The sequence below is a fragment of the Diplotaxodon limnothrissa genome, linkage group LG18 (genome assembly GCF_057381915.1).
Source record: "Diplotaxodon limnothrissa isolate DT_005_m linkage group LG18, D_limnothrissa_male_GT1.1, whole genome shotgun sequence".
Lineage (NCBI taxonomy): Eukaryota > Metazoa > Chordata > Actinopteri > Cichliformes > Cichlidae > Diplotaxodon > Diplotaxodon limnothrissa.
The window spans coordinates 41,263,100-41,289,091 of NC_140613.1; the positions used below are offsets into that span (position 1 = coordinate 41,263,100).

At 43.0% G+C, this 25,992-nt stretch overlaps 1 protein-coding gene across 1 annotated transcript; it reads right to left on the reverse strand.

The window, feature by feature from the left end:
- Positions 1–22,442: 22,442 nt before the first annotated feature.
- Positions 22,443–25,070, reverse strand: LOC146614193 (homeobox protein engrailed-2b-like). Its single transcript, XM_085377978.1, has 2 exons — positions 24,605–25,070; positions 22,443–22,759 (listed from the first exon to the last, which is right to left on the reverse strand). The coding sequence occupies exons 1-2, from the start codon at positions 25,068–25,070 to the stop codon at positions 22,443–22,445; spliced, it is 783 nt and encodes a 260-aa protein (XP_085234104.1).
- Between the last annotated feature and the right edge of the window lie 922 nt (positions 25,071–25,992).

The window sequence follows — 25,992 nt, forward strand, 5'->3', positions numbered from 1 at the left end:
AAAACTGCATTTGTTAAAAAGGTATATCACTGGTCCTGCTCTTAAGTGTCTTGAGGCCACGTTCTACCGCAGTGATGAAGAGGCATACAAAGATGCATGGAAAAGACTTGACCAACGCTACGGTCAGCCATTTGTTGTTCAAAAGGCATTCAGAGACAAACTGTCAAAGTGGCCTAAAATCCACTCAAAAGATGCAGAAGGTCTACGGGCCTTTTCTGATTTTCTCACAACCTGTCTGCAAGCAACACCACATGTAAAGGGCTTAGAGATACTAAGTGACTGTGAGGAAAACCAAAAGTTATTGCAAAAGATTCCAGAATGGCTTGCAACGCGTTGGAACCGTCAAGTCACAGTTGCTCTCATGAAAGGCAAAGATTTTCCCTCTTACAAGGATTTTGCAGAGTTTGTAGCACTCGAGGCAGAAATTGCATGTAATCCTGTGACTTCTTCATATGCACTCTATTCAAGCAGCTCATCCTTGGAGAAAAGATACGTAAGGGAGACCAAACCAAACAGATCTGTGACTCAAGTCTTCACTACACAAGCCACAGTACAAGGAGAAAAAACTAAGTCAAATGACACAAGGTTAAAGGTGGCCTGCATGTTCTGCAAAGATGAAAGTCATCAGTTGTCAAAGTGCCCAAGCTTCTCAGAGAAGTCACTAGACCACAAACGGACATTTGTGAAGGAAAATAAACTGTGCTACGGGTGCTTAAAGGTGGGCCACAATGCCAGAGACTGTCGTCATCGCCACAAATGTGACACTTGCAAAGGACGACACCCCACCTGTTTGCACAATGAGAGTCACATGGCAAATGAAAGGCCTCAGAGCTCTACAAACGTCGCTTCAACCACAGAAAATGATACCATGGCAGCCACAGCTCTGAATGTTACTAAGGTGGGTCAATCAGGTAGTACCTCCATGATTGTTCCTGTGTGGGTTTCCACTACTCAGAGTCCATCTAAAGAGCAGCTTGTGTACGCTTTATTAGACACACAAAGTGACAACACATTTGTCAGTGAGGAGATAACTAACCAGTTAGAAGCAGCATCCCATCCAGTTAAGCTAAAACTAACCACGATGCTGGGAGTTCACATGACAGTCAAAAGTCAGAGAGTAGCAGGGTTACGTGTGAGAGGTTATAATTCAGATGTTCACATTGACCTTCCACCCTCCTACACAAAGGACTACATCCCATTTAACTATGACAACATACCCACAAATGAAACTGCAAGGCAATGGCCCCATCTGTCAGAGATCGCTGATCAGATACCCCCTCTCCTGAGTTGTGATGTTGGACTACTCATTGGATTTAACTGTCCCAGAACTCTAGCTCCAAAACAGGTTCTACTCGGAAAAGACAATGAGCCATTTGCCATACAGACAGACCTAGGGTGGAGCATTGTTGGTGGCTCATCAGAGTCAAATGAAACTGAAACAAGTCTGTGCCATAGGGTCATGGTAAAGGAAATGCCTGCTGTAACACCAATGGACATGATCAATGTTCTTGAATTAGATTTCAAGGACACAAAGGCATGTGACAAAACGGTCTCACAAGAGGATGTCGTTTTTCTGGAAAAACTTAAGGAAGGGATAAAGAAAAATGAACAAGGATACTGTGAGATGCCTCTTCCATTCAAGCAAAGGCCAAACTTACCAGACAACAAAAGGCTTGCAGAGATCAGACTGGAACACTTAAGGAGAAGGTTGAACAAGGATGAGAACTACAAAAATGATTATGTTGCATACATGAATGACATAATTGAAAGAGGAGACGTGGAAGAAGTACACAACGAAGGAACACAAGGTGAACAATGGTACATCCCCCATCATGGGATTTACCACCCCAAAAAGCCCACAAAACTGCGTGTCGTATTTGACTGTTCAGCCAAACACAATGGAACAAGTCTCAATGATCATCTCCTCCAAGGGCCAGACTTAATAAACAATCTGACTGGCATTCTCTTGAGATTCCGGCAACATCCTATTGCCTTAATGTGCGATATAGAAAAGATGTTCCACCAGTTCCACGTCAGTGAGAGGGACCGGGACTATCTACGTTTCCTCTGGTGGAAAAACGGTGATACAAGCACACAACCTCAAACATACAGAATGAAGGTACACCTTTTTGGTCATCTCCAGGCTGTGCAAATTATGGACTGAAGTACTTAGCCAAAGAGCACTGCCACTCGCACCCAGCAGGTTCACAGTTCATTGAGAAAGACTTTTATGTCGACGATGGAGTTACGAGCACAAACACAGTGAAAGAAGCAATGCAGTTGGCACAAGAAGCCAGAGAAATCTGCCGCAAAGGTAACCTGCGTCTCCACAAGTTTGTTTCTGACAATCACACTGTTTTGCAAAGTATACCTGCATCAGAGTGTGCTGTAAACATTAACATAAGAGACTTGACATTCAAAGACATGCCACAAGAAAGAGCACTAGGCATCCAGTGGAGCATTGAAAAGGACCGTTTCAAATTTGACAACACACTGAAAGTCCAGCCAGCCACACGCAGAGGTATTCTATCCACTGTCGCGTCAATCTACGACCCACTTGGATTTTTAGCGCCATATGTGCTGAATGGAAAGAAAATCTTGCAAGAAATGTGTCAGCATGGTGTCGGGTGGGACGACCCCATACCAAATGCACTCAAGCCAAGGTGGGTGAGTTGGCAAAGTGACTTTGTAAATCTAGACAAGCTAAACATACCTCGCTGTTACCTGCCTGCTAACTTTGGTGAAACTAAAGAAATAGAGTTGCACCACTTTTCGGATGCAAGCTCAAGTGGTTATGGACAATGTAGCTATCTGAGGACAAAGAACGCTAAAGGTGAAGTTCACTGCTCTCTGGTAATAGCAAAGGCTCGAGTTTCTCCAACTAAACTGACCACAATCCCCAGACTTGAACTAACAGCAGCTGTAGTTTCAGTCTCAGTCAGCAACATGTTACGGGAAGAACTGTGTTATGGTGCAAAGGAGTACTTCTGGACTGATTCAAAGGTGGTGCTGGGCTACATAAACAATGATGCACGTCGTTTCCACACCTTTGTAGCTAACAGGGTTCAGAGGATCAGGGAAAGTACAAGCCCTCAGCAGTGGTTTTACGTGCCATCAGAACTGAATCCAGCTGACGGTGCTTCGAGAGGTGTAACTGAGGGCCCGGTGGCGCCAGTGTCCGGCAGCCTCGCCTCTGTCAGTGCGCCCCAGGGTGGCTGTGGCTACAATGTAGCTTGCCATCACCAGTGTGTGAATGTGTGTGTGAATGGGTGGATGACTGGATGTGTAAAGCGCTTTGGGGTCCTTAGGGACTAGTAAAGCGCTATATAAATACAGGCCATTTACCATTTTTACCATAACTGTCAATGAGTTAAATAAGTCTATCTGGTTCACTGGCCCCTCCTTTTTGTGGAAAAATGAACTGCCCACAGTACAACCTGTCGAGCTGGATCTGACCATAGGAGATCCAGAAGTCAGAAAAGTACAGACAATGTTAACCAAAGTCACAGGCACTGTAAGTCTTGCTGAATGTCTAAGTAAGTTCTCCTCCTGGTCCAAAGCAATTAAGGCTGTAGCACGTCTCATAAGAAGGGCTAGACACATCAAGTCAAATGCATCAGCTACAGTGAGTGAGCAGAAAAATGCTGAACTTGTGATCATTCGACATGTACAAATTCAAGCGTACGAACAGGAAATAAAACAGCTGAAGAAAGGAGAACAGCTCCCACATCATAACAAACTGTTTAAACTGGACATTTTCATGGATACAGATGGTCTCCTCAAGGTGGGAGGGAGACTCCAGCATGCAACGAGTGACACCTTCAAACACCCGATCGTGATCCCAAAAGAACATTGTGCAGCCAAACTCATAATATCTCACTGTCATGACAAAGTAAAACACCAAGGAAAGGGATTCACCATAAATGAAATCAGATCCAGTGGCTACTGGATTCCTGGAATGAGTAAAACAGTTGCCTCATTCATCCGACAATGTGTGATCTGCCGCAGACTCCGCAAAGCTCCAGAGGGTCAGAGGATGAGTGACCTACCTCCACATCGCTTAGAGCCCTCTCCTCCCTTCACACACTGCGGCATGGACTGTTTTGGTCCATTTGTGACAACAGAGGGAAGAAAACAACACAAACGGTATGGACTCTTATTTACTTGCTTTTGTTCTCGTGCCATTCACATCGAGTTCTTAGAGGACTTGTCTACTGATGCATTTATTAATGCAGTAAGATGTTTCATTTCAATCAGAGGTGCAGTTCGACACATCCAATGTGACCAGGGAACGAACTTTGTTGGTGCTCAGAATGAGTTTAAAGCAGCTTTAAATGAGCTAGACACTCAGAGACTAAATACATACTTGACTGAAAAACAATGTGACTTTGTGATGAACGCACCCCATGCAAGTCATGCAGGGGGAGTGTGGGAACGTCAGATAAAGACTGTCAGAAGTGTGCTGAATACCACTCTGTCACTGGCTCATGACAGACTCAATGATGCTTCATTACGGACGTTATTCTACGAAGCCATGGCTATAGTCAATACCAGACCCCTGACTATAGATAACTTGAACAGCCCCAACAGCCTAGAACCGCTCACGCCCAATCATCTGCTGCACATGAAATCCAATGCACCGTTGCCCCCACCTGGTGCCTTTTCAAATGAGGACCTGTACAGCAAGAAGAGGTGGCGCCGCGTGCAGTTCCTTGCAGAGCAGTTCTGGAGCCGCTGGAGACGAGAATACATTCACAACATCATTTCAAGGCAAAAGTGGCACTCACCAAAGAGGAATCTAAAAGTAGGTGATGTTGTGTTGGAAATGGATGAACTGGCACCCAGAGGGGAATGGAGACTTGCAAGAGTTGTAGAGACTGTCAGTGGAAAAGATGGACTTGTGCGAAAGGTAAAGATCTCACTTGGAGAAAAGAGACTCAATAATAAAGGTCAACGCTCTACTAAACTATCAGTTGTTGAGCGTCCAGTACAAAAACTTGTATTGTTGTTAGAAAGTTCCTAAGGTAACTCCTACATGGGTTATTTTGTTTGGGAAAATTATTCATTTTGGTTCTTATGTAAACCGATTATTCGTAATTTTGGTGGGAGTGTAAATAACCCTGAATGCCTTTCCTTGCACCTTATTTTGGCACTCATTCCTGTTTTCTACTACCAACTTCCTGTCCGTGTGTAGAAGCTTTTATTTTGATGGGACGATCTCCTGAAAAACTGTTTTTGGCGCAGTTTTCAGCAGCAGTTGCGGGAGTTTAGAAAAGTGATGGCTTAACGGAGCCTATGGTGATTTCTTTTGTCATTAGCAGCCCCCTTGATGGAGGCACAAGGTATGGTTATGATGTAAATAAGGAGATGTTTAGATGTTTTTGTGACAGTCGCTACATTTGTTAAATGTTACGTTGAAACGAACTTCATGTTATAAGGTTTACGATTGTAAGAGTGTGGATTATGTTGCTTACACGCTGTTTCTATGTATACATCCCGAGCTCTTACGGTGAGATTGATGGTTTACTGCCATTAAACCTTCAAAACGTCATCAGTAAAGTGTCATCCTTCATTCGGGGGGGTTCGCTACAATATGACTATCCAGAGTTGGGACCAGGAAACAGAGTTGAGTCTTACACGCCTCTCGGCAGCGTCTCTCCTCCTGATACCCCCCCCCCCAAAAAAAACCCCATCTCCATAGAGACTGTGCCAGCTCCCAAACAGACAAAAAAACGAACTAAAAACCAGCAAAAAAACACTTAAACATAAAAAATCACAAAGAATGAGAAAAGAGAACACTATAGAAAAATCTCACAGATGTAACATGGTCTACATTGATATTTATTTAGTCTCTTTCTCCAATTGAGCTTTCTGAGTTAACTTCAGTAATTACTATCTCCAAACAAACCACAAAACTGCTCAAAGAAGTCCTGCCATTTATTAATGCTTTAATCTTAAATATGATCAACCTATCTCCAATAATCGTCTATGTACCACAAACCTTCAAGCTGGCAGGAATTAAACCTTTACTTAAAAATCCATCACTTGATCCAGCAGTCTTAGCTAATTATAGGACAAGCTGTAACCTCCCTTTTACCTAAAAAATCCTTGAAAGAGTAGTTGTCAAACAACTAACAGATCATCTGCAGAGGCTTATTTGAAGTTTCAGTCAGGTTTCAGAGCTCATCACAGCACAGAAACAGCTTTAGTGAAGGTTACAAATGATCTTCTTATGGCCTCTGACAGTGGACTCAGATGGCCACTCCTCCCTCCTGGCTCTGCCAGCGATATCTTCCTTTTAAAAGAGAGTTTTTCCTTCCCACTGTCGCCAAAGTGCTTAATAGGGGGTCATATGATTTTTGGGGTTTTTCTCTGTATATATTATTGTAGGTTCTACCTTACAATATAAAGTGCCTTGAGGCGACTGCTGTTGTGACAGTCCAGTATGCTGAGATATGCAAGAAAAAACAATTTTAAAAAAAGTCAAGCTAAGCTAAATGGAAGCTCAATTGCCATCCATGCCACACCCTTGAGTGCAACTTGATGTTGTTATTCTTTTTATTCGGTACTGCTTCACAATTGGATCTTTTCTATGGAAACGTGTGAAGAAAACTGAATTAGTAGTTTGATCATTTATCTATTGCCTTCCTGAATACAGCTGTTCAATACAGGTGTTCATTTTTTAAATGATTCCTTTCAGGGTGAATTTAAAACAAAGGGGATTATTTTGAGCCTGGCTACTTTGTGATTAACAGTGTTGTAGGCCTCTCATTCAGATCCACACATCCCTCAGCAGCCTGGACGGAAAATGTAAGACAACAACGGGAAAAAAAATACTTCATACTCAAGGATGCAAAACTGTAGTCTACAACAGGCAAGTGTACAAGCTGCTACTTCCGTCTTTTATGTACAGTTTGTTTCCACACTTGCTCCACCTTGTCTTGACGCATGATCAATCATCCAGGTAAGGAAATCCCAAAAAGTTGATTCTGTTCATCTGAACTAATGTTTTCAGTGGGACAAATGTTTCCTCATGCATCCAAGTGACTTCTTCAGTCTCAGCTGACTGCAGGTTTCCAACCTTATAAACAGCACATTTGCATAATGATTGAAACTAGCACTGGTGAACAGTGGGCTGTGAGGGGGCCTCACAGCCCACTGTTCAGTCAAGTTCAATCAAGTGAACACGGTCACCAACCACTGGGTTTGTTTCTTATTCCCTCAAGAAATGCTTGTGATGTTTTCCCTACTTCCATTACTTTGTTCTTGTAGAACAAACACGCACCAGGAAGGCTGAGAACACATGCTCCTTCTATTTCCTTTTCTGTTCCTATGTTCAACAATGTTTTTTCCTCTGATAAGGAAGTCATCTCAAAAGTAAAATGATCTACTTGCAGTTCCTACAAGATCTCAGTCTTTGCAAAGTCTTATAACCTCACTACTGCAGAGGAGACACAGCAGCGTATGTAACTGACCATGTGATATGAGTTTATGGGTGCAGTGATTATTTCTGAACTTGTTGATGCTATAATGATGAAGATCGTTTTCATTTCTAATAAGTGTTGTAGAACTTATTAGTGTGGCTGTAGTCTAACCTCAGATGCCCCAAATCCTCCACACCTCTCCTTGCCATCTCAGTCTGTTTTAAAGTTTGCTACTAGCTAAAGCAAGTCTACCAAAGTCGGTATCTTTAAAGGAAAATAGCAGTTGTGTGTTTGTTTCACGTCAGGTAAAGTCAAATGCAGTTCCAGGATGAATAGTATTTTTCAGTGCTTTTAGAGTATAGTTACCAAAATGAAAAGGCAGTGGATGGGTGAAGACATGCAAGTGATCAGAGTAGCTCAACGTGCTGATTACAAAAGGGTTAAGTGATCTGTGTATATACCCTCTCCCTGGTTCACAGGGAGTTTTGTAACATATTTTTCACAATCACATGTTGATGGTTCATAGCCTGATTGATTACTTGACATATTTATTGCCCATCTTTTACTTTTGTTATGATGACATCTGCCATGCTCCTCTCTGCCTTCTTTCTGTCCTCCTCTCCTTTCACTCCTTTCTCCTTTCAACATGTGCATGTGTATTTGGCTGGGAGTACTAACTCTGCTTACGCCTCCTACTCCCCAGTTTCATCTACCATCTCCAGTCATAAGTAACCCCTGGTTAGGCTGGATTGTGGAGTTTCTCCGTACTGACCTGCACCTCTCTCTGCGGTGGCTGATGCTTAGGAGGTAGAGCAGGACATCACTAATCAGAAGTTTGGTGGTTCGAATCCTGGCTACTCTAGTCTGCTATGCTGAATATCCTAAGGCGAGATACTAACCCCAAGTTATTCTCTGTGCATCCATCAGAGTGTGTGAATGTTAAAAGCATGGGGGGGTACTTGTATGAATACAACTTGTTGAAAAGAAAACGCCTTTAAGACAAAGTGTGATTTCTACATCCTTACTCTTATAGCATAAGGTTTGGTCACTGAGCTGCAGCATTAACTTGTATTCTAACAAGATTAAAATATATTTGTCCTGGAGATTAGCATATTTAAGACCTTCTCTCGCTCTCTCTCTCTCTTTGGCTTCTGGGGCAGCTGCAGCAGGCTTTGATCAGTGTAGCACGGCGAGGCCCAGGCTTGGCCTGACCATCCGAGGCCTGAGTGTGAAATTAGTCTGATGTCATCCCCCATTCTCAGCCTTTACTATCTTTAAGCAGCCGTAATTATATTTCCGCCCAAAGCCCCCATCCCCGTCATTCCATATTCCAAGTTTGAGTAGGAAACGTTTAGAGAACTATGGCTAAATTACTCAGTGGGGGAAGGGGCACTGGATGAGTGCTCCTTTGTGTGACAAAGACACAGGGGACATCAAGACTTTGTGACATGTACTTTTCCTTTCAGTCTGCCCTTTGGCTCTGCCTGTTGGAGGGGTTAGGTTTATGATAAGGGGATAAATAAGATTCATATTTTTTACACATTATTTTTCTCTTGATATATCTATGTTTCTTTTAGCCAGATTTAGTCAAATATAACTCAACAAGCACTTGTTGTTATTATTAGAGGGGGGTGTGATTTTGAAAAACGATGTGCCCAATCTGAGCCCAACTGGTGTTTTGTTTTTGGACTTTTGTGCTAACCATAAAACACCAGTTTGTCCATAAAACACCATGTTTGGTATTCAACCAACTGATTTTGTACCTGTATCATCAGATCTGAGCCCGTGAAAGGCGAGGAGCAGAGCTGTCAGCTGATCACCACCTGGTGGTGATTTGGATCAGGTGGCAGATGAAAATGCTAGACAGGCCTTGTGTACCAATTCAATTCAGTCCAATTTTGTTTATTTATAAAGCACCAAATCACAACAACAGTCGCCTCAAGGTGCTTTATATTGTAAGGTTGACCCTACAATAATACATGCAGAGGAAAAACCAACAATCATATGACCCTCTATGAACAAGCACTTTGGCAACAGTGGGAAGGAAAAACTCCCTTTTAACTTTTAACAGGAAGAAACCTCCGACAGAACCAGGCTCAGGGAGGGGCGGGGCCATCTGCTGCGACTGGTTGGGATGAGAGAAGGAAGACAGGATAAAAGACATGCTGTGGAAGAGAGACAGAGATTAATAACAGATATGATTCAATGCAGAGAGGTCTGTTAACACATAGACCCAAACATATAGTGAGAATGTGCTGGGGACATCTGGCAGAGGCCCTGGTCTATGACATTTTCAGTGGCATCTCACTAATTTAACTCTCTTTTTGCCAGGCTGACAAAAAGTCAGAATTCTGTTGAGCTAACGTTAACTATTCAGTTCAATTCAATAAAACTTTATTGATCCTGAAGGTTGACCCCGAAGGAAATTGGGTTAAGGCTGCCTACCTTTGCCAGCGCCATCTTACCCTTCCGACCATACATACATTACACAACATCACATGGGGTAGACAGGTCAGAGAGGTATATGCACAACAGGAGGAAAGACGAGGAGAAAAAAGAACTCCCCCCAGACTGAGCTCCAACAGGAAGATCAGTTTGAGAACAGAAAAGTGAGTGTAGGTCTGTGTCAGTGTACATGCGTATGTGTGTGTGTTCCGTGTTCAACCGAGATAAAGTGTCACTTCACCCGGTTAAGCAAAAGTCAACAATCTTCGGTCGACTCGGGTGGCCTTGAAGGAGGGGGAAGAGAGTCACAGTCTTGTTATCTAAAGGAGAATTGTTATTCCCGTCAACTTTTGCCTTGAGCATCCAGCTGGCGCCAGGGGGGCCGCATGAGATAAAAATGATAGTTGTTTTGGTTAGTGCGAACAAACTGCTTCCAATTTTACAGTTGGTCTAATGTCCGTCACTGGTCACAGGTCTCTCAATTCCCGTTGTTCTTCTTCAAGGTCTTATCCATATTACAGAGCCAGGAGCTTCTCCAAGACCGTATCCATATGGTGTTCCAAAAAACACAGTCTGAGTACTCACAGCCCTGCCCATCGTCTATCATGTTGGCCAGCCTTGTGGGATTTTGAACAGCTGTAGCTGCTTCTTGTTCTTCGATAAGCCAGGTCCAAGCCAGCTCCAATCAGCCAGAACTCTGTTATCTACCTAATTGGTAGATCTCATTCAATGTCCTCCATCGAGAGTGTCGCCAGACACACGACGCAACCGACCATCGAGTATCCAGCAGCAAACATCTCCGCAGGACAGTCGGGCTCTCCCAAGCCCAGGAGTTGTCAGTTTCGTTAAGGGACTAGTTGATCAAATCCATAATTCTTCTTTAGGTTTTTAGAGAACAAGTCTGGGAGACTCTCTTAGGGTTAGAGAATAAGTGAGACTATACAATAGACATGAGAAGCCAAGCAGGAAAGATAAGGGATAGGGGGAAAGTGTGACTGCCTCCAGAGCCAAGCTGGTGAGTAGCCCAGTAATAACTTTGTAATAACTTTCTTCACAAATAAATTATTTAAGACTCTTTTTCTCCAGTTGATGCTTCTGAGAGAAGTCCTAAATATGATCGACCCATCCCTATTAATGGACCTTGTACCACAGGCCTTCAAGCTGGCAGGAGTTAAACCACTACTTTAAAAAAAATCACATGACCCAGCTGGCTTAGCTAATTAATGACCGATCTCCAACCTTAGTTTTTTCTAAACATTTCTTGCAAAAGTAGCTAACTAATCATGTGCAGGTTTATTTGAAGAGTTTCAGTGAAGTTTCAGAACTAAGCACAGTACAAAAACAGCTTTAGTGACGATTACAAATGATCTTCTTATGACTCTGACATAAAAAGATTAAGACCAGCACAAACTCATCTCCGTGCTGGTCCTCCTAGACCTCCTACTGCAGATTCTGTTGACCATAAAATTTTATTTTAGTGATTAGAGCGTGCAGTTACTGTTACAGGTACTGTGCTGCAGTGGTTTCAATCATATCTATTGAATGGAGTTAATTTTGTTCAGTGAACTCATCTCCATATGTGTCCTGTTAGACCTCAGTTCAGCAATACCACAGATAAGTGTGTTTATGCATGCTCAATCTTCCAGGTAAGGAAATCATGACCCTGATGAAGGCCACAAGCCGAAACGCGTTGGTCAATTATTAAAGTTGTTCATCTTCCCTCAAGTGTTGCTGGAGTTCCTGCTTTGTGAATTCTTTCATCCTCTCCATGCACCTTGGAAGCAGGTGAAGTTGTGCCAGAAAGGTTTTGCTGCGAGGTAAGGAAATCCCAAAAAGTTGATTCCATTTATCTGGACGTAGCATTTTCAGTGGGAGAAATTTGAATGATGACTGAAACAAGCACCACTCACTAACAATGAGCCGTGAGGCCAGTTTCATGATTATATGATTATTTCTTATTCTCTGGTGCTTTGATTATGATTATGTCTTATTCTTGGTGAGGGATTAGTTCTTCTGTTCATGGTATTTCTCTGGATTATGAGTCAAATGCTGTTTACTTTGTGATACTGTGTTTATTATTGTATTAGTAGGTTTTGTTCAGTGTCAAGTCCGCCTTTCTGTCTAGCCCAGGTCTTGGTAAAGTGTGGTTTCCTGTTTTATTGTGAAGGTCTGTGTCTTATGTTAGTGTGTCCAGCTTCGCTCTCCCTGTCTCGTCAGCCCTGATCTCTCCCAGCTGTGTCTCCCTCCTGTCTTCCATTCCCTGATTACCTCCCTGTGTATATTAGCCCTGTGTTGCCTTTGCTCAGTGTCGCGTTGTCCCCTCAGATCCTGCCTGTGTGTTCCAGTTAGTGGTTTCATGTTTGGTGCCAGCAATAAAGCTGAAGTTTTCAGTTACATTTACGTCTCTGAGTCCTGCACTTGGATCCACATCTCCACCTGCCCGCACACAGAGCCCTGACACATGATCATTATGAAAAGCATCACGATCACTGATCAATGGCTATGAGTAGCATTTACAGAGAGTTGGGGAATGGCTGCAATCACAGCATTGTAAGATGGTGAAAGATGTACCCTTAGGCCCCCTCCTCGATTCAGAGATGGTCTTTCCCTTTTCACGTAAATGGCCTCCTTGACTCCGCGCTCAGACCAGCATTCCTCCCTGTCCAGGATGTTACATCCTCATCACTGAAAGAGTGTCCACTGGCCTGTAGGTGTAAATAGACTGCAGAGTCCTGGCTCAACCCAACCTGGTTTCATCTCATCTTAAAATCCTCGTAGTACCATATCACCCGAGTAGAGCACTTCGCTCTTAGACTGTTGGTTCACTCGTGGTTCCTTGGATATTCAAAAGTAGAATAGGAGGTGAGCCTTCAGCTTTCGGGTTCCTCTTCTGTGGAACCAGCTTCCAGCTTGGATTCAAAAGACAGACACCCTCTCTGCTTTTAGGATAGGGCTTAAAACTTTCCCTTTTCATTTAGCATACAGGGTGGGGTTCAGATCCCCACCCGACTTACATCTACCCCGGATATAGATGTAAATCGAGAGTTTCCCTTTAAGCTCTGCTATCTCTTCACCATGTACAGCGTCCACATTGTTGCAGCCGCAGCACCAATCCGTCTGTTAAATTCCCGCTCCCATCTCCCTGAGATACTTAAATTAAGACTGACCTTGTGCAAGAGAATAATGCAAATTGAATTAATTAATAATATGTATACTATAAATTTAAGAAAAACAGTTGCAACACGGTATAATATAGAAATATATGTGTAGAATATTATGCCTGACTAAGGTGTGTTCACAGGAAGTGTTATTGTAAAGTTTCACCAAGAATGGTTTGAATGAATTCCTGAAGCATTCTTTACGGCAGCAGGTACACATTAGTCTGAGGGAGAACTAGCTCTGCTGCCTCAGTGGAGTGTGTATGATGGGCTGTCCATGACGGAGAACCATTGTTTCATGACCATACTTCTGCAGAAAGTATGGTCTGCTCATCCCCTTATTAGACAAAGCGATTCTGGAAAGCCTCGGACGACTCAGGAGCAGGGAGACTATATTCAGTGGGGATGGAATGCTGCTGACCTCAACTTTGGATATAGCCAGGAGGTGGAAGGAATACACTGAAGACCTCCTTAATCCTACTGTCACGCCTTCCATAATGGAAGCGGATCCTGGGGATGAGGGGGACCCTTGCCTATCACTGGGGGTTAGGTCACTGATGCAGTTAAACAAATGCTCAAGAAGGGGTGTGTGCTCCAACTGTAGGGGGATCGCAATCATCAGCAAAAACTTTTGTGCCAGGCTACCAAAGAAGAGAGTTGAACTTGAAAGTTGATTCAGAAGCAAAAATGTGGTTTTTGTCTCTCAGAATAGCTTACTTATTTCAGCACCACATGGTGGCCCAGTACACACCAGTTTACGGCATGTAACAACACTTTACAACAACAAAATATATTAACAAATCAGGATGAATCAATGGAGCATAACATCTTAAATTCCAACAGAAATTTACATAATGAAGATCAAAAATGACAAACAATGCAAATTCAATTCAGTCTAATTCAGTTTTATTTATATAGCATCAAATCACAACAACAGTTGCTTTATGTTGTAGACCATACAATAATATAGACTCTAAAATAATACATAGACCAGTAAATCAAAGCAATTACCAAAATGAAATATTTGCCCAAAATGACAGTCAAACAATACTTTAAAACCACTTGTTTTATAAAGCTGAACTAATTGTTCACAAATGAGTAGCATGGTAACATAATGGCATTTCAGTGTTACACACTGCAATTTTTATGTAAACTGAAAGAGCAACAAAAATGATCTAAAAGGAGAACAACCATTCAGTGGCATTCATAACACTGTTTTCTATTTTTTTAAAAACATAAAGAACATAACAAAATATTTTAATATGGTTTAATATACTGAAGTGAAATACTGGCCTGTGTTCTCTATGACTACAGTATAGTACTCTTGTTTACTTTGTTTGTTTGTTTTTAATGAAAGCCCCGGGCCTTTATGTCATTAAGAAATTACTACAGAAATTTCTGCATTTTAAGTAATTAGTGAGTGTCATGTAGACACTTGGGTCAAGTGATGGCTTTTTAAGTAATGGTTTAATCACTGCCAGCTGGAAGGCTTGTGGTACATTAATAGGGATCGATCATATTTAAGATTTAGGCATTCATTTATAGCAGAACTTTGAGCAGCCTTGTAGGAATAGAGTCGAAATAAATGTCAGAAGAACTAAAGCAGCTGTTCGTCTGTGAGATGGTTATGAATAATTTCTCAAATAATGGTTACAGTTTTTTTGTCAGAGCTCTAACTTTGTCGGTCTGGCTACAGCGCTGACATGAAATCTGGGGTCGATCTTTTTTTTCCAGTTAATAACAAATAATAAGGTGTCCTACCTTTACAGAGGGCTTTTTTGTAGAGCAACAAACTCTTTTTCAAGGCTAAGTGAAGATCTATTTCAGTGGCCGGCTTTAATTTGCACAATTGTAAGTTATACTAGGGAGTTAAGTACTTCTGATTTGACGTTGTCTTTTTCAGCGGAGTCCAAGTGTCCAAGGTCAAGCGATGTGAGAAATGCACTGACTATGAACTATTAACAAGATAACCTTTGTGGGAATTGAGTTTAGGTGGCTTCTCTGCACAGTGTTGGGATATGGCATTGAAGAAGATAACAGTGAAGGAACTATATCCTTAAACTTAGTTACAACACTTTGGGAAAGACAACTACTGGAATGAAATGTATTTTTCATTTTCTCAATTCAATTCAATTCAGTAGTGACCTTAAGGTTCTAAATGCTTAAATGTTCAGTTTCTTTGCCGTATGTCGAGCACCAGAGTGTAAATCGAATGGTGGGTGGGCTCATTTATATTTTGAGAGAAAGCACGCGAGTCTAATAACAGATTAAATGCATGTTTGATGCTGTCAATTTAAGCATCTACATGAATGCTAAAATCACTCGTTATAATAATTTTATCTGAACTGAGCAGAAAATCAGATAAAAAGTTTGAGAATTCACATAGAAACTGTGCTTAAAGGCCAGAAAGATTAAAAAACAACAAATCAAAGCATGGAAAGGTGAAAAGTCAGGTTTTCAAATGAATTCAGTTCAGTTTTCAAATTCAAATTCAAATTTTATTTGTCACGTACACAGTCATACACAGTACGATATGTAGTGAAATGCTTGGACAACTGCTCGTGACCTAAAGAAAACAAAAAAGGAAAAGGCTATGAATAAGATAGGAAATAAATATGAAAAATTAAAAAGGGTAAATTTAACTAGGAAGGAATAAAATATAAATTAAGGTTAAAAATGAAATAACTGTACAACACAAATTAGAATGAAGGGTAAATTTAACTGGGAAGGAATAAGATAAAATATATAAATTAAAGTTGAAAATAAAATAACTGTACAACAAAATACACAATATAGAACTATATAAGAATGTATGAAAAAATCTAAATCTAAATAAATATATACACAATAACAGCAGCTGTACAAGTATTAACCGGAAATGAAGAATATAGTGACCAGTGTTGTGCAAAACCAAAGTCCAGAAAGTCCAGTGTGTGTGTAAGAACTGTATGTGTGGGTCAGTACTGTGTGGTGGTGTGATTGAGAGACCGTATCGCCTGCAGGAAGAAGCTCCTCCTCAGTCTCTCTGTGTTGGTCTTCAGGGAGCGGAATCGCTTTCCTGACCTCAGCAGAGAGAACAGTCTGTTGTTGGGATGGCTGAGGTCCTTCACGATCTTCCTGGCCTTGGTCCAGCACCGCCTGCTGTAGATTGAGTGCAGGTCAGGGAGCTCGGAGCGGATGGTGCGCTCAGCTGACCGCACAACCCTCTGTAGAGCTCGTCTGTCCTGCATGGTGCTGTTCCCGAACCAGGTTGAGATGTTTCCCGTCAGGATGCTCTCTATGGTGCACGAGTAAAAGTTCCTGAGCACCTTGGAGGGCAGTTGGAAGTCTCTCAAGCGTCTGAGGTGGTAGAGACGCTGACGGGCCTTTTTCACCACGGTGTTGATGTGACAGGACCATGACAGGTCCTGCGTGATGTGAACTCCGAGGTATTTGAAGCTGTCCACTCTCTCCACTGGGCACTCGTTGATGACGGGGGTCTGGTAGTTCCTCTCCTGCTTAGTGCTGAAGTCCACTATCAGCTCCTTTGTCTTACTGACGTTTAGAAGGAGGTTGTTCCTCTGGCACCAGTTCTCCAGATTCCTAATCTCCTTCAGGTAGGCCGTCTCGTTGTTATCAGAGATCAGGCCCACCACGACGGTGTCGTCAGCAAACTTGATGATGGTGGTGGAGCTGGTAGTGGCCACACAGTCATATGTGTACAAAGAGTACAGCAGGGGGCTCAGAACACACCCCTGGGGGGCTCCAGTGCTGAGAGTGGTGGAGGCTGAGACATGTCCGCCCATCCTTACTGCCTGTGGTCTGCCAGTTAGGAAGTTGGAGATCCACTGACACATAGATGAGCTGAGTCCCAGATGCTCCAGCTTGGTGGTGAGTGTGGAGGGAATTATGGTGTTAAATGCAGAGCTGTAGTCTATGAAGAGCATTTTAACATAATTCCCCCTTCTAGTGTCCAAGTGAGTGAGTGATGTGTGGAGGAGATGAGAGATGGCATCGTCTGTGGAACGATTTGGACGGTAAGCGAACTGTAGTGGGTCCAGTGTGTCTGGTAGTGAAGAAATGATGAAGTCTCTGACCAGGCGTTCAAAGCACTTCATCACTACTGAGGTGAGGGCTACAGGGCGATAGTCATTGAGAGAAGCAGGGTGGGGTTTCTTCGGGACAGGAACAATGATGGACTCTTTGAAGCATGTGGGGATCACCGACTGAGATAAAGAGATGTTGAATATCTCAGTGAACACAGGAGCTAGCTGGTATGCGCAGTCTCTTAGGATACGACCTGGGATGCCGTCTGGTCCTGCTGCTTTCCTGGTGTTCACTCTCTTGAAGGCTCTCCTTACTTCATGCTCGGAGATGACGAGCACGTTTCCGGTGCTGGCAGTATCTTCCTGTCTGCAGCCGTTAGCGCCGCTAACACTAGCATTGTTGGAGACCTTAGCTGCAGCCTCGAAGCAAGCATAGAAAGTGTTCAGCTCGTCTGCCAGAGTCACGGCCGCGTTCGTCATACCGGTTGTTGGTGCTTTATAGTCCGTTATTGTCCTTAGTCCCCGCCACAGGCTCCTAGAGTCACTCTGTTGGAGTTGTGACTCTAGTTTCCTCCCGTAGCGCTGCTTCGCCTCTTTCACCGCCCTCCGCACGTTATATGACGCGGCTTTGTTTTAGTTGTATTTATACAGTGTTACAACATTAGTCACCTCAAGGAGCTTTATATTGTAGGATACCCTCTGCAATAATACAGAGAAAATCCCAACAATCAAACAACCCCCTTTGAGCAAGCTCTAGGCCACAGTGAGAAAGAAAAACTCCCTTTTAACAGGAAGAAACCTCAGGAAGTGGCAGCCATCTGCTGCGAGTGGTTGGAGGGTGACGAATTAAAACTCTGTCTGGGTTGTTGGTTGATTAACAAGCTGGAGTGAAGGATTGTTGCCACCTCTGACACAGTCTAACACCCACAGGATGACAGCATGAGAATAGCTGCAATTTATAGTTTGTAGAATTGATGTTTTTATGAGTTTTTGTATTCAAATGTTTTTGTATTCATGCATCTCATCACCCTGTTAATATAGAAACACAATCTAAGCTCAGGATAAAAAACCCTTAAGCTCTAAAATCTCCCAGCATGGTCCAATAGAGGGTCCAGTGTTACCTGCCGAGGTGTGAAAAAAGTCATCTGTCCCTAAACCCAGCCAAGTGCTTTTGGTGCCTTAACATAACCAAGCTACAATTTAAAATGGAAAGTTAAACTCATTGTGTTTAATCACATATAAATAAGAATACATGATCAAAGATATGATAAAAACATGTTAGTGTCCCTGCAAAGATGTCCTGGCTACACCTTTGCCACCTGCTGCTTTTTGCATGGACACCAAAAACATTTTGGTTCTATGGCCAATATGCTCCCAACCCTCAACCTCCTGCACCCCCAGCTCCTTTTGACTGACATCCCCAGACTTTGCATCAAAACCCAACTCACAACAAGCCCCCCCCCCCCCCCACCCCATCCCCCCTCCACCCCCCACCCCCAAGTCAAGACTAGCTCTGCTCATCAAGTCAGAGACCGTTGGGCGTTACTTCCACATACAAGCCAGCTAAGAAAGGAAATGCAGATGAAGGCTTCTGCAGCCATTCAGAAACCCCAGGTCGCTGTTGCTGCTGCTGCCAGTGAACGCGCCTCAGACAAATCTCTGGCTTTTGGTTAATGGATCTCCCTCTGCTCTCCACATTTCATTCTGCTTCTGTTTGATTTTTCTTACCATGCACCGATGTTCAGGTAAACTGCCCTCAGACATAAACGTGTTTGTAAGATTTCAGTGATGCTATCAGGGTACTCTTTGGGCTCTGAATTTGCAGATAATTTTGGCTGTTGCTTTTCTACTGGTTTACCCTCATTTGTACAACACAGGAACGCTTGGTTTGTACTGATACATAATACTTAGATATGGATTGAAATGAATAATCTCTGGAAGCATTTTCTTGTGAATGAAAAGTCAAATTAACAACAGTTATTATTCAGAATTACGCTCCTTATTTGAGACTGGCTTATTTTTCAACGTGTGTCTTGCAAAAGGACAATCTATAACTGAATGATTTGCTGGATATTGCACTCTATAGATGGTTTCTAGTTTTAGCTGAAATAATGACCTTTTTATTCTCATATCATTCGTCTGTCTCTTGTCAGTCTCTTCTGCTCTTGTTTCAAATTGAATTTCAAGTAGTGTTGGTGTGCAAATTGCAAATGATCCTGAATTAAACATTATAATGAAAATGTGAGGGAAACCATGTAGATGCAGCTATGCAGCGGTCCTGAAGATCAAAGAATAAAGACGGTCAACTAATCTGGTTCAGATTTTCCCACATTAAGGAGTTTTGGGTGCAAGCCTGGCAGATATGTCGCTGTTAGTGTTGTCAGGCACCATATAGGGTGAGGCTTTTGGAAGTGACTGCATGTCTCGGTTCCTGCCCAAACTGCAGCTGAGGGAATTTGAAATTGTGCTCATGGTGAACACACTGTGTTGCATTCTGTCACACGTGGTCACAACTGAAATACGGAAACTGAGTGTAAATGATTTCTTTATGTGTGTGTGTGTCTGTAAATAAAATTATATGTGTGCGATGAATAGTTTCTTGGGTGTGTTCATGATTTCCATCAGTTTAAAGCCATAAGGGCTACTGCACCAATGATGTGATTGGAGATGAGAGTTTTTGAAACTGTTCTGTCACATGGGCCAATTTTGTATCCCAAAAATGCCTAGGTTAATAATCATGGATAGTTTCTTTCCAACTACATTGACGTGCTCCATATGGGTTATGTCAAATATGGAACTGTTTTTTATTTTAAAATAAAAGTCTCAAATAAATTTACAAATATTAAATCTCTCCATGATGAAGATACCCCTCTGCCCTCTTAATTTTTATCCGGACCCTAGCCCATGGCCTTAAATGTCATTCTACTGAGGGCTGCTGTGTGAAAAGCTTGCAATCATCGGGTCAACAAACTCAAAATTAAAATAATACACTTTTAGGAGGTTTAGAAGGGTTTTTTTTAAAGATGCCCTTTGGAAATGTATGGAAAACACCTGGAGATACATTTTAAAGGAACAGAAAAGTAACTTCTTCAGATTAGCTTTCTTTTTTAATGCTCTTTGTAATAAAAGTGGACCACAACTATCAGCTAAAATCGAAATTGTGATAAAGAGCTTTTGGCGATGATTGTATCTGACATGCTGTGGCTGAACTTCACAGCCTGAACAGGACCTGTGCAGTAAGTGGAGCAGATTACGGTAAAATGCAAACATTTTACGAAATGAACACCTGGGTTTTGAGTAGAGGTGCAGACGTGTTGAGCGCGTAACTTTGTGTGCAGACCGCAGGTGTCCTCCCTGTTGCGCTCTCATTGTGTCATCCTAATCAGTATCAACACATTTCATTTTTTTAAAGTTACTTTTTTCCTTTTTTTTTCTTCTTTTGTCTTTTTGATGAATTTCGTGTTGTGAAATAAAAATATCTTAAAAGTCAAGTCTGCATTGTTGTCGTTTATTTACAATGACACCATTATAATATAAATTATTTACACGTTGTATATAAAAGAGAACCTCGGATGAGAGGGGAAAACACTAATATTTCATCTTTAAAAATATCGATTTCAAAAAGTCCCATTTGCCATATAGAAAACAGCCGCTCTCTTAACACCGTAATACTTTAAGGCAGAAACGTTTCCAGGTGCCTAACTCAATCCCAGAAAACATGACTGAGGCTTTAACATAAAATAAAGAAGTCCAAACATTCACTGCATCGTAACAATACGATTTGGTTCGGAGCCGGCAAACGTGTTCAAACAGAAAAATGATTGCAGGAAAAATAAGTTATGTAAACACCTGCGCGCGGGTGGATGTTTATTGCATTTAAAATAAGAGTACAAAGTATCTTCGTTAACAACAACAGGAAGTGTGTTCTTGGACATTCTCGGGTTGCCTGGAGGCCTCAGGATGATGCGGTTTGATATGAATGGAAATTTTAGCTATGGTCTACTGGCTTTTTAAGGCGATAGTTTATTTTTCGAAATGTCGTTGGCTTTCGGGAGAAAGTTAAAATAATAATAATAATAATAATAATAATAATAATAATAATAATAATAATAATAATAATAATAATAGCTAAAATCAGAAAATTCAAAGCCGGTTGTGTTAAGTTGTGTGCGCATCTACTGGCAGATATCTGAGAGCAATTTTGCTGCTAAACACTGGTCACCAGATTTAAAGCACACCTTTAACTCCAGACATACCGTGAGGTCTCACATTCCGCATCCGGGCGCAGTGCGGCACCTGAAGGCCGCACAGGGCTGCTTCCACCACAACAAGCAGACCCGCAGGTCAACATTCAATACAGTCCAGCGGCATGACACAGCAAGAACAAAGAGGAAGCAAGAGGCGCTGCAGAAATGAGCCCCGTGGTCAGAAAGTACAGTAAGACAGGGAGAACACAGCGGACCGTTTGTCCACGCCACAGTTCCCGGAATGCAACAGAAAGAAATCTTTGGATATTAGCTCAGAGTTTTCAGACAGGGCTGCAGTGCGCGTGATGCTTGATCGCGTGATCACCTGCTCTCGAGCCCGTCGTGGTTTCGGCTGCAGCTGGAGCCATTTTCCTCCTCTGCAGGCCCACAATATCTAAGTTCTATCCACTCTGCTTTTTCTGTGCGGGCAGTTAGGCCACACTGCAGCGCGATCACTGTCACACATGGTTTGTTAGTTTTTATTTATTTTTAATTCCACGATTCGAAATCTCTTGTGGGCACGATGTAGCAGGCACGCAGGTAGGATGTGTCACATGACGCTGACACCTACTAAACCAGGAACATGGCTCCTCAGCTGTTGTCCGAACACCTTTGACCCTGTTTGTTCCGGGTTTCCATCGAGTGGAATCCCCGGCCTGCAGTCAGGTCACAGTAACAGAGGTCTGCCAGGAACCAGCGACTTTAAACTAATTCAAGCTGCGGAGTACACTTAACTGTTTTAAAAGTAGTTCTTAAAGTCGTTTATTTATTTTTATTCTACCTAAAGATATGTTATCCCATACTTCGATGAGACTGGAATTTATTATATGTCTTCTCGGTCAATTTTAACAGAGCAGCATTAGTATTAATTGTTCGCCATGTCCGCAGATATTTCCGTTGGACCCTGAATGCCACATTGGTCGCGGTTTCAGGCTGCAGCGAGTGAAAACTGTGGAGATTCCGGCTGTGACATGAATGCGGCTCCATCTTGACTTGAGCTGGGCCTCGTCATATCTACAGCCCTGAGTACACAGTATACAGCCATAATATCTCTGTCACAAACAGAGAGGTGTGTGTGTGTGTGTGTAATTGAAATATGAACGCTGGTGATTTTATTGCATGTTCAGAGTCAACTGTCATCCTCTAGTCGCTGTCCGACTTGGCGTCCTTGGCTGTCGAGTGGTTGTACAGTCCCTGCGCCATGAGATGCAGCGCCAGAGAGTTTTTATTCCCGGATGCCTTCTTGATTTTGGCACGCTTGTTCTGGAACCAGATTTTGATCTGAGACTCGTTGAGACCGAGGTCCCGGGCCAGGCTCTGCCTCCGTTGTTCGGTCAGGTAGCGGTTGTTCTGGAACTCTGTTTTTAACCGCTGGAGCTGCTCCGCGGTGAAGGCCGTCCGGGGCCGTTTGTCTTCTTTACTCGGGGTCGGCGCTTTCTTTGGTTTGCGAGATCTGGGCCCTGAAGTGCAGCGGGAGTGAAACAAATGACAGCCAGTGGTTAGAGTCAGTACCGTGGACTTTTCACACGTCACATTTTTACACCTCAGCTGTACTTACAAAAATGAAACGGGCTCAGTTATGAGTGGAAAACGTCTCTGTTCACATTTGCGCCAAATTAGGCAAATTTATCCTCGCGGCCAGGACTCACGTGACCTCCTGACAAAGCTGTTTAGATTCGGACTGAAGAAGAAAGTCAGCGACATGGGGCTAATCTAGTTGATTAGTTTTTAGCAAGTCTAATCTTATTTTAAAGGACATATTGGTCACAACCTTTAATTCCATCCAACTGGATGCAATGGACCACACTGGGCATTAAGCACAGCTTAATGCTGAGGAGGAGAGGGTGCAGATGGGGGTGGGGTTTGGAGATGAGGAGGGATGGGGGCGTTGGGCGCCTCTTTCCCTCTCTGTAGCATAGGAACTATTTTTTAAAAGTACTTTTCTTTTGTCTCTGCACTGACATTGAGGTGTTTCTGCCGTGGTGGGATCAGGTGGACCATCCATGAGAAATGATTGAACTCAGTGTAAAAGACAGTAGGCGTACCTGCTCAGTACAGAACTCCCCATCAGTACAGGTGCACATGAAGCAGCTGCGCTGAAGGCCTGCATGCACTCTGACCTGGTCACGCGCATCGGGACGCTGTAACGTGCGCCGGGGCTCAGGTAACCGGACCGGTGCGCGGACGGAATCATGCGAGGGAGGCTGCGGGCTCTCCGGCCAGGAGCCTTTCATGAACTCGATGAACGCTTTTTTCTTTCGATTCATCGATTTAAATAAATAAATAAATAAACAAATAAATATTTTTGTTAGGAATAAAAAAATAAATAAAAAAAACTCTTCCAAACGCGTCTTCGATACATGACTACGGTCTCTTCCTGTGCTCGGCTGCTGTGCTGTAGCATCGTTTTAGCAGCTGACATGGTGACAAAGGAAAAGTCCAAGTTTCCACGCATCCGCTGGCTGAATGAGCCGAGCCCGTTGCAAACTTCCACTTTAGCCCTAAAAACTCCCAGAGAGAGGGACAGGCTGGAAACAGGCTTCACCGCGATGCACCATAACGTGAGGGAAATGCTCCATTTGCAAACATTTACTACGCAGATGTGGGGTTTCTTCTTCTTCTTCTTCTTATCATCATCATTATTATTATTATTTTTTTTTTTTTTTTTACAAGTGAGATGAAATAAAATAAAATTAACTTTGGAACTGTGTTCTTAAGCATTTTTAGATTGAACCGACGGACTTTGGATACACAGCCTTCACTTTTTAGACTACCCCATTGTCAAAAATATGCTAATAGAATATTAACAAAGAGGACTGGGGAACAATGGCGTTAACTTGGTTTTACTTCACTTCGATATCATTTAACTTTACTTTCGACTCATGTTTAATTTCGTCGTTTTTTCAGAGCACTTTCCAGCCGCTTCGTGGATTTTGTTTTTATTTTAAAGCTACATTCAGATTGAATTCTGTACAGAATAGAAACGAGTTTCCAATATGCGTCTAAATTCATGTGAAATCTGCGCTCAGACTGCTCCTGTCATTTCAGGTTTAAAGTATGAAATTATTACTCAAACATCAGTTGTGTTGATTTAATGATGAGTTGTTACAAGTGATGAGTATATTATATGAAGGTGGGGGTAGAGGCCATTACTTCGGCACTGCTCAGAAAATGATGCAATAGCAGCTTTTTGGCTCCTTCCTGAAATTCAGCCTTTAAAGTGACTCTGAATTGCAAAGAGGAGCTGCCTTTTCCTTCTTTTGCTTTTCATGAATTAGACCTGGATGAGGAATGTTTTTACTAACCTGATGACGGACGGTCCGAGTAGCGAGTACAATACACCCAAGCTGGCCACAGCATCGATTTGGCCGCTGTGGCAGTGCTGGCCTGAGGGCTGCGGCAGCAGTCATTAGCCGCCACATCGCCGGGCCTCCTGGCGTCAATGTCCGGATGCTGGTCTTCATGCTCTCCTGGGTTCTCCTCTTCTTTGCCTCCTGCTCCACCCTGCCGAGGGTTAGCACTTTTGGGAGGCTTTCTCCCTGTCAGCTCCTCTCTTTGTATGAGCACTCCAAGAGCGTCTCCCTGCCGCTCCGGAGCCCCATCCTTCCTCTTCAGGCCGAAGTCCGGCCTCAAAATGTTGTCGATGTAAAAGTTAGTGATCCTGTGAGACTGTTGGTTGCCAGGTGGCTGCAAGAGGGGCAGGATGGCCCGGTTGGACTGCTCCCCGGAGTCCCGTGGGCGCTCTGGGTCTCGGCGAGCATTTCCTTCCATTCTGATGAAGCCTGAGCAGCTTCAGCACCTGCTCCCTTCCGCAGCGTAGTGTCTCCAATATCACTTTATTATCAGCTAATATCTATATTTGTCGCTGCAGTGAGAAGAGCGAGTTGGAGCGTGGCGCAGTAGTTTGTATTGTTTTCTGTGCAAACGCGCCTGTGGGGAATTTGACAAAGGAAAAAAAAACATGCTTCAGTTTGTGCTCCTCACTCCTCGACCTGCAGCTCACCTGCGTCACTTTGAATCTCATAAAACTCCATTTCGTTTGTTTGCTTTGTTAAATCACTCTTTTGATTTTCTTGCTCCCTGCACACAATTACTGACGCTCCAGCAGCTCCAAGTGCGCTCATCAAGACGCCGCTCAAATACTTTCACTACTGATTTTTGGTTTTCATTTCTGATTGGCTGCGAGACACTGCGATGACGTCGTACTACGGGTCGTTCAGACACGTGCCTCCGACCAATAGAGGCAGAGAGTTGGTGTCATGTGAGGTTCCGGAATTCCCGGGAGGCGCAAATTAATCCAATCCACTCAGTCACTTTACGGTGCATTCAGGTTCCAGCGGAAAATTCCACTTCTCTGAATGTTTGAAGGTTCCGTTTGACCTCTGGAGTCACACTAGCAGAAACAATACTCAGAAATTGGTGATGACATTATTTCAGTTCCACACAACTCCTTATTATCTCATTACAACTACAAGACAAACAGATAACGTGGACAGACACGAAGAACGAAAGCTTTGATCTTCCAGGCGCTACCAATTCACATCCAACATCCCAATGGAAAACACGCAGCTCAGCAGCTCCATTTCCACGAAGGATTGAGAGGCTAGGCTTCCACTGACTGGGTTAGTTTCCTGCTCACACATAGTGATGAGCAGGGCTGGCTGTTTGCTCTCATAAGGTTATGAGCACACCT

Excerpts from the sequence above, each read along its gene's own strand:
- LOC146614193 (XM_085377978.1), bottom strand. The coding sequence starts at position 25,070 with ATGGAAGGAAATGCTCGCCGAGACCCAGAGCGCCCACGGGACTCCGGG. Across the intron at positions 22,760-24,604 it reads CTCGGACCGTCCGTCATCAG|GGCCCAGATCTCGCAAACCA; the intron begins GTTAGTAAAAAC and ends GCTGCACTTCAG.